Source organism: Sinocyclocheilus anshuiensis, unplaced genomic scaffold (assembly GCF_001515605.1).
Source record: "Sinocyclocheilus anshuiensis isolate Anshui unplaced genomic scaffold, SAMN03320099.WGS_v1.1 scaffold4150, whole genome shotgun sequence".
NCBI lineage: Eukaryota > Metazoa > Chordata > Actinopteri > Cypriniformes > Cyprinidae > Sinocyclocheilus > Sinocyclocheilus anshuiensis.
In genome coordinates this window covers 2,592-10,561 of record NW_015536862.1, presented here as the reverse complement: position 1 = coordinate 10,561, position 7,970 = coordinate 2,592, and the positions used below count along the sequence as shown (strand labels likewise).

The window sequence follows — 7,970 nt, the reverse complement described above, 5'->3', positions numbered from 1 at the left end:
AAATACGAAAACACAAACACACACACACACACACACACACACACACACACACACACACACACGCACATACACATAGTAGATGTAGTATGTCTAATATTAACATTAATTACAACTTATAATTAAAAAAAGGGTTAAAGGACTGCACATTGATCCAAATTTAACTCAGTAAGGCCATTCTATACTGGTTTGAAGTTGCTGACAAACTTAAATTTCCTTTTTTACCTTTTCATTGGAAGTTAGATTTAGGCCTATATTGGTAACACTTTAGTTTAGGGTCCAATTCTCACTAATAACTAGTTGCTTATTAGTATATAGCATATGCTGACATAATGTTAATCATTTTAATCTTCCATACCAGTGTGTTTTGGTCCTGTTTTCATTTTTAGTTCCTAAAACTGCATTAAATTGTACTGAATCATGTTGATGCTTTACACTTTTTTTTTTTTTTTTTTTTTTATTAATTTGGTCCACATGGCATTTTCATTTTCTATTGAAAAAAACAAAACAATATTTTTGCAGTCTTTGCAATCATATCCTTCAGTGGAAGTTTTTATTCACCAGCAAAACTAAGAGAAACATCAGTAACATTTTATTTTAAGGTCAAATTCTCACCATTAACTAGTTGCTTATTAGCATGCATATCATTAGCATATTGGTGGTTTATTTGTATTTATAAAGCACATATTAATGCCTTATTCTTGACTATATTTTCCATCCCTTAATGCTACTCCATACCTAAACATCCTTACTAACTATTAATAAGCAGCAGATTAGGAGTTTGAGGCAAAAGTCATAGTTAATAGAAAGTTAATAGTAGGAACAGGTCCCCAAACTAAAATGTGACCTATGTTACATAATAGTTTATCTAACATTCTATTTCTAGTGCTAGTGCTTTTTAAATGGCAAAAAGTAATGACACCAAAGTGTTCCATATTTGTGGAATGTACCACGAAACAAAGCATAGCCCCCTATTGCTTTCATATTCTTCATATGCATCTCTCCATCTGCTCTAGAGAGAGATGAATAGCAGCAGTGGACTGTTCACAGACTACACTAACTTTGAGTAATGAAAGAGTAACCTCTCTACTCCCTGAAGGATAAGAGCACACCAGCCTCATCTGCACGCCTTTACAAAGGCATTTGTTTCAGCTAAGCACTTATAGCACAGCCAGCAAGTCTGTGATTGGCCATGTAACAGGGCATCTGAGGGGATTTCTACTTGTCACATCACATCAAAAGATAGATTCTCTGATTGCCATGGGTGCACTCAGTTATTCATGTCCACTAAATATAAAACTATTGGGCTCTATCTTGGGGGAACTCAAACAATTTTGAAATCCCTTGAGAGGTCAGCACCCGCAATACATTTCTTTTTTCACATGTTGGCAAAACAGGAATGGGAAAACAATGTTCTAAGGACATCCACAAAGCACATAATGAATTGATAAGTCCAAGAGCAGGCATTGCATTTTGTGGGTCAAGCATTCGCGCTTTTATGGCTTTATGCATTATTCATTCGGGATGCTATGGATGGCCATCCAATAATAATATATGACTCACCTCGGAGCAAACACACACGAGCCTCCGAATGAAACAGCACGAGGGGTTATTGCTATCATCTTTGGATTCACGTGTGTTTGAAAAAGAGATGCAAATGGCATTGTGATTTGCATCTGATGTCATCCAACCTTAGCTAGCAAATAAATATTGCCTACATAAACATCCAAATACTGTCAAATAATTTACTTACTGTGCAGTAAAAGGAGCTCCTGTTTCATGTACAATAATGCATAAGCTACATATGGAACTGTGCTATATTCACTCACTTTTGCTTAAAGAACTTTAAATAAAAATGATACTATCATTAAGTCATGGCGAAATGTTTTTTAAAATTACTTTATTTTAGAAAATTAAAGGGTTAGTTCAGCCAAAAAGGAAAATTAGCCCATACATTACTCACCCTCATGTCATCCTAGGTGTATATGACTTTCTTCTTTCAGACGAATCCAGTCGGAGTTGTATTAAAAATTGTCTTTGATCTTTCAAGCCGTTTAATGGCAGTCAGCGGGTGTTTGCATGCATCAGTCCAAAAGAAATGAAATAAAAAGCGCCCATCCATAATAAAAAGTGTCTCACATGGCTCCGGGGGGTGAACAAAGGCCTCCTGTAGCGAATCGATGCGTTTTTGTAAGAAAAATAACCATTTTTAAAACGTAATAATCAATTTAATCTAGCTTGCGCTCACTGTTGTACACGGAAGCAGCTCCGGGAGGATGACGTAAGATGGCGGCGTTGCGCATGCGCCGCTCAGAAGTGATGCACGGGGAAGCACAGGGGAGAGATCAAAACAAAACAACGGTCACTAATTAGAAGAACAAAAGGAGGATTTGTAAAGAAGAATGTCAGAGGATTTCGATATAAGCCAAGAGGAGACTGGTTTTCCTTTGCTAAAGTAAGGAGACTTTGCTTCCTTTACTCCTGTTAACAAACGTTGGTTTTCATGAGACTCACATGCATGCGCAACGCCGACATCTTACGTCATCCTCCCGGAGCTGCTTCCATGTACAACTGTTGGTGAAAGCTACATTAAAGCGATTATTACGTTTTGAATATGGATATTTTTCTTACAAAAACGCATCGATTCACTACAGGAGGCCTTTGTTCACCCCCCGGAGCCGTGTGAGACACTTTTTTTTTATGGATGGGCGCTTTTTATTTCACTTCTTTTGGACTGATGCACTGCAACACCCGCTGACTGCCATTAAACAGCTTGGAAGATCAAAGACAATTTTTAATATAACTCCGACTGGATTCGTCTGAAAGAAGAAAGTCATATACACCTAGGATGCCTTGAGGGTGAGTAATTTATGGGCTAATTTTCATTTTTGGGTGAACTAACCCTTTAATGTAACTAATTTTAACTTTTTAAGTTATAAAGACTGAACTTGGTTTAATTTAAGTTTTTTAAATTGAAGTAGGTAAAAATTATTTATAGTGTAATAGTCTTCTCCTCTCATTCATGTTCATATATACTGTATTTAAATATGATGCATCAAAACAACAGAGGAAATGAAATCAGGTTTGGAACGACCATCCCTTTAATGCAAAATGTCTATGTATTGCTACACGTAAAAACGAAATAAATATTAAAACTATAAAATGTAAATAACAAATAAATGTACACTACTGTTCAAAGGTTTGGGGATAGTAAAATTTTATAAAGGAAATTAATACTTTTATTTAGCAAAGACATTAAAATTGATAAAAAGTTAAAGTAAAGACATTTATAAGGTTACAAAAGATTGTTATTTCTAATAAAGGCTGATTTTTTATCTTTCTATTCATCAAAGAATCCTGAAAAAAAAGTGGATCACGGTTTTCAAATAAAAGCAGCTGTTTTCATAATTGACATTAATAAATGTCTCTTGAGCAACAAATATGCATAATATAATGATTTATGAAGCATCATGTGACACTGAAGACTGGAGAAATGGTTGCTGAAGCTTTGCAATCACAGGAATAAATTGCATTTTAAAATATATTATTGTAATAATATTTCATCAAATAAATGTAGTCTTGGTAAGCATAAGATACATTTTTTAAAAATATAAAGAATCTTACTGACCCCAAACTTCTGAACATTACTGTAATTATAAAAACACAGTCTAATCTCTCTTTTTTTTTTTGGAGACTAAAAATGACTACAAGAAGCCATATTCTACCTTTTTCAGTATGACTGTTCCCTCATGAGTGTTCTTATTGCTGTAAATATCAAACATGGAGCCTCCGTCACCAGGAACGATGCTATATTCCACTTCAGCATTCTTCCCAGAGTCCAGATCATGAGCTTTGACCCTCCCCACCGACGAGCCCACAGGTAAAGATTCAAGAACACGCAGGTGAAAGATGCCTGTCAAGATTCACAAACACCTTTATCAGTGATCAAACTCTCCCCTCAGTATTAGATGTAAGACGCTACATTTAGAAATTACTCTGAGAGGTAGTTAACAATAATCATCCACTAATCACTTCAGCAGCTCTGGAGGAAAATGCTAATGCAAATCACATTTGTAAATTCAACAATATTCAGTTGTTTGTGTTTGGCAAGAGCCCTTGAGGACTTAATCATGGCCAATTGTAAATCTGAAGTTCTTCTCAGGTCATGCATTACTGTTCAGTCCCTGTTTTGAAGATAGCCCCTCTTTGTTATCAGTGCCAGCCATTAAGCGAATTAAACAATTCAAATAATGGACTCATGTTTAAGGTTTCCAAAGAGCAAAGCAAATATGAAACCCGATTAAATTCACATTAAGATAAACCCCAGGGATAAACTGCTGCTGATATAGAAATGCCGGCAGAATAGTGTAAGCTTTATTGCACTCTATAATGATTCCTTCATGTCTAGAAACAGCTGCTTTTGAACATACTTTTAGAAAACCGTGGTGGGTTGTCGTTGACATCACGGAGAGTGATATTGATGGTTGTGGTCCCAGCTAAGCCCCCGAGCTGGCCACCCATGTCCTTAGCCTGTATGACCACCTGGTACATTTCTTTAACCTCCCTATCCATGTTGGGTAAGGCAACTCTTATGATCCCTAATGCAGAGAGAGAGAGAGAAACAGAGAGCATGTGAGAACCAGTGTTGGGGAAAGTTACTTTTAAAAGTAATGCATTACAATATTGCGTTACTCCCTAAAAAAGTAACTAATTACGTTACTTAGTTACTTTTTATGGAAAGTAATGCGTTATATTACTTTTGCGTTACTATTGCGTTACTTTTTAAATATAAGCAGGGCTTGATTGTTTTTAATATAAGAAGTTCTATTTATAGCAAATATAAAAGCCCTTTCACACCAAAAAGTGTAATGAATAAACCTCAGGCTGAAGCAAAAGTAAATTCACGTCTGTACAGTAGAACGCAGGAGAAGAAACACTCTTCAGCAATAAAAAAAACAAAGCACAATTGTTAGTTTATCTAAAGTCATTTTTTGCTTATTTAATATGGTTTAACTGGATCATCAAAGGTCAGCAGCAAAGACATTGATTAATAAAATGGGATTAGATACATTTTTGTTATTTAACATATTTAATTATTTCAGGTTTGCGTCATATTCTGAGTTTTATAAAATTACTACTACAGTATATACTCCAATTTATCAAGTGTAATCAACAAGTATATAATTTGTATGAATCAATATTTTATTTATTTATTTTAGTTCAAATAGACCCACACCTGATTTTTTTATTTTTTTTTGTTTCAGTCCCATATGTATTCATGAATAATTAAAATAGTTTAACCATTTAGTATTTTTATCTTCACTGTCACATAACCTTTCAGATATCATTCTAATATGCTGATTTGGTGCTCAAGAAACATTTCTTATTATTTTCAATGTTGAAAACAATTGTGCTATTTATCCTTTTTTTTCAAGGATTGATAAATAGAAAGTTCAAAAGAACCGCATTTATTCAATATATATATATATATATATATTGTAACAATGTAAAAGTATTTCTGATCAATTGAATGTACCCTTGCTGGAAAAAAAATAACTTATTGAAAAAAAAATAAAAAAATCACTGAGCCTTAACTTTTAAAATGTAGCATACTTCCCTACTATAGATGATTGTTGCACACAAAAATAGAAAATTCTTTCTTGATCTAATAGTTGCCTAGTTCTTTATGCAAATTTCCAAGAGTAGTGACATTTACTTAAAACAATTTAGCAATTTAACAAACTCAATGAAAGTCATGCAAACTGTTGCCTTTAGATCTACAGTTCGGTTTTTACAGCGATGAACAGTAAGATGATTCTTACAGTTCGACCCTCTTGTGATGAAAATAAAAGACCTACAGCAATATGAAGAATTGAACAGGTCATCATTAATCTGTGCTGCATTGCTTTTGTGAGCTGTATCATTAAAAGCCAAACCCCTGACATTCTTCTAAGGACCAATCAATCCTAATAGTTCCTCTCTCAGAGGAGCTACTTTTTGATCAGGAGATGACGGCATAACGCGAATTGAATAAAATGCCAAAGGCAAAGCTGTAGAAAGGCTTTGGGCAGAGGGGTGTTCTGAATTCTACAGAATGCAAAAGACCATGTGTTTAATCTCTCACCTGTCTTGGGGTCAACAGAGAAGTAGGGCTGCCCATGAAGTATGCTGTACACAATCCGCGCGCTGTTTCCATAAGAAGGGTCATCCGCGTCAGTGGCGGTTATTTGTGTCACATATGAGCCTGATTACAAACATGAAAAAGACCATAAAATACAATCAAATGACACTAGAATTTCCACATACAAATAATAATGCTGAATACAGACCATATCTATAATCCTCAGACACTTCCCAATAAAAAAGATTGTAAAAGCAGTTGTTCTTATGATTGTACTGCAATTGTAAACAAGCATACATTGTGTAACAGTGTATGGTTTATGTTTGTCTGAATTGGTTTAATCATGTTTCAGCCAGAGGAGAAAGGGCTCCTTGCTGAGTCTTGGTTCCTCCAAGGTTTTCCTCCTCATCAGCTTAAACATCTCAGAGAGATATGGCTTGCTCACTGGAGGTTGTAAAGCACTATTCTTTGTAAAGCTGCTTAAGAACAGTGTGCATTAAAAGCAGTATACAAATAACAAGCATACAAATATACAGTATATGGACCTCCTAATGATTGAATCCAGTTTTTTCAATCAGACCCATTGCCACAGGTGTATAAGTTCAAGCACTTAGCCATACAGTCTGCATTTACAAACATTTGTGAAAAAAATGGATCGTTCTGAAGAGCTCAGTGAATTCAAGTGTGGTACTGTGATACGATGCCACCTTTGCAATAAGTCAGTTTGTGAAATTTCATCAATAGATATTCCACAGTCAATTGTATGTGGTATTACTGGAAAGTGAAAGCATTTAGGAACAGCTGCAACTCAGCCATGAAGCAGGAGATAAAGTCACAGAGCGGGGTGACCGAGCGCTGAGGCACATAGTGCGTAAAAGTCGCCAACCCTCTGCCGACTCCATAGCTGAAGAATTCCTAACTTCCACTGGCATTGATACCATCACAAATTGTACAGCAGGAGCTTCATGGAATGGGTTTCCATGCTGTCTCACATCACCAAGTACATTGCCAAGCGTCGAATGGAGTGGTGTAGCATGCACCTATAGAACAGTTGAAACATGTTCTATAGAGTGAAGAATCATGCTTCTCTATTTGGCAGTCTGATGGGCAAGTCTGGATTTGGAGGATGCCAGGAGACTGTTACCTGTCTGACTCATTGTGCCAACTGTAACATTTAGTGGAAAGGGATAATGGCACTATTTTTTCAGGGGCTGGGCTTTTTCAGGGATGTATTTAGAATGCAATGTCATTAAAGTCCTTGTTGGTGTAATGGTCAGGTGTTCCAATACTTTTGTCCATATAGTGTATATAATGATAGGTTTTATATAGGTTTTAATATAAATATGTACTCCACCACATTAAATATCATTATGTCTTATATATTTATGATTTATAAATATATGAAGGCCAGAGACACATCTTTTTGCACATCTATTTTGTAAAAGCAGGTTATACAGGTGCATCTCAATAAATTAGAATGTCGTGGAAAAGTTCATTTATTTCAGTAATTCAACTCAAGTTGTGAAACTCGTGTATTAAATAAATGCAATGCACACAGACTGAAGTAGTTTAACCCTCTGGGGTCCGAGGGTGTTTTGGGGCCTGGAAAAGTTTTGACATGCCCTGACATTTGTGCTTTTTTCAGTTGCTTACAAACATTTGAATGTCTAAAGTTTAATAACACTGTAATCAGCACAAACTGGGCTACAATAATATGTGTGCAGCATGTATGTACGTGATTGTGTTTTTGAGAAAACAACGTTTATGCGTGCTTAGTGAAAAACTAAAATTTTAAAGTCACTGAAATAAGGCCTTAAAACACATACAGAACATTTGTTCTGTTTACACAAAC

The 7,970-nt window shown here is 35.5% G+C and overlaps 1 protein-coding gene across 1 annotated transcript in view; it reads right to left on the bottom strand.

The window, feature by feature from the left end:
• The window catches only part of LOC107657054 (cadherin-12-like), a 26,303-nt gene extending 19,028 nt beyond the window's left edge, over positions 1-7,275 (bottom strand). The window contains exons 1-4 of the mRNA XM_016445064.1: positions 7,263-7,275; positions 6,122-6,241; positions 4,428-4,595; positions 3,723-3,910 (exon numbers count right to left, since the gene is read on the bottom strand). Of these exons, the coding sequence (XP_016300550.1) occupies positions 3,723-3,910; positions 4,428-4,595; positions 6,122-6,241; positions 7,263-7,275 (489 nt within the window). The remainder of the gene's footprint in view (positions 1-3,722; positions 3,911-4,427; positions 4,596-6,121; positions 6,242-7,262) is intronic.
• Between the last annotated feature and the right edge of the window lie 695 nt (positions 7,276-7,970).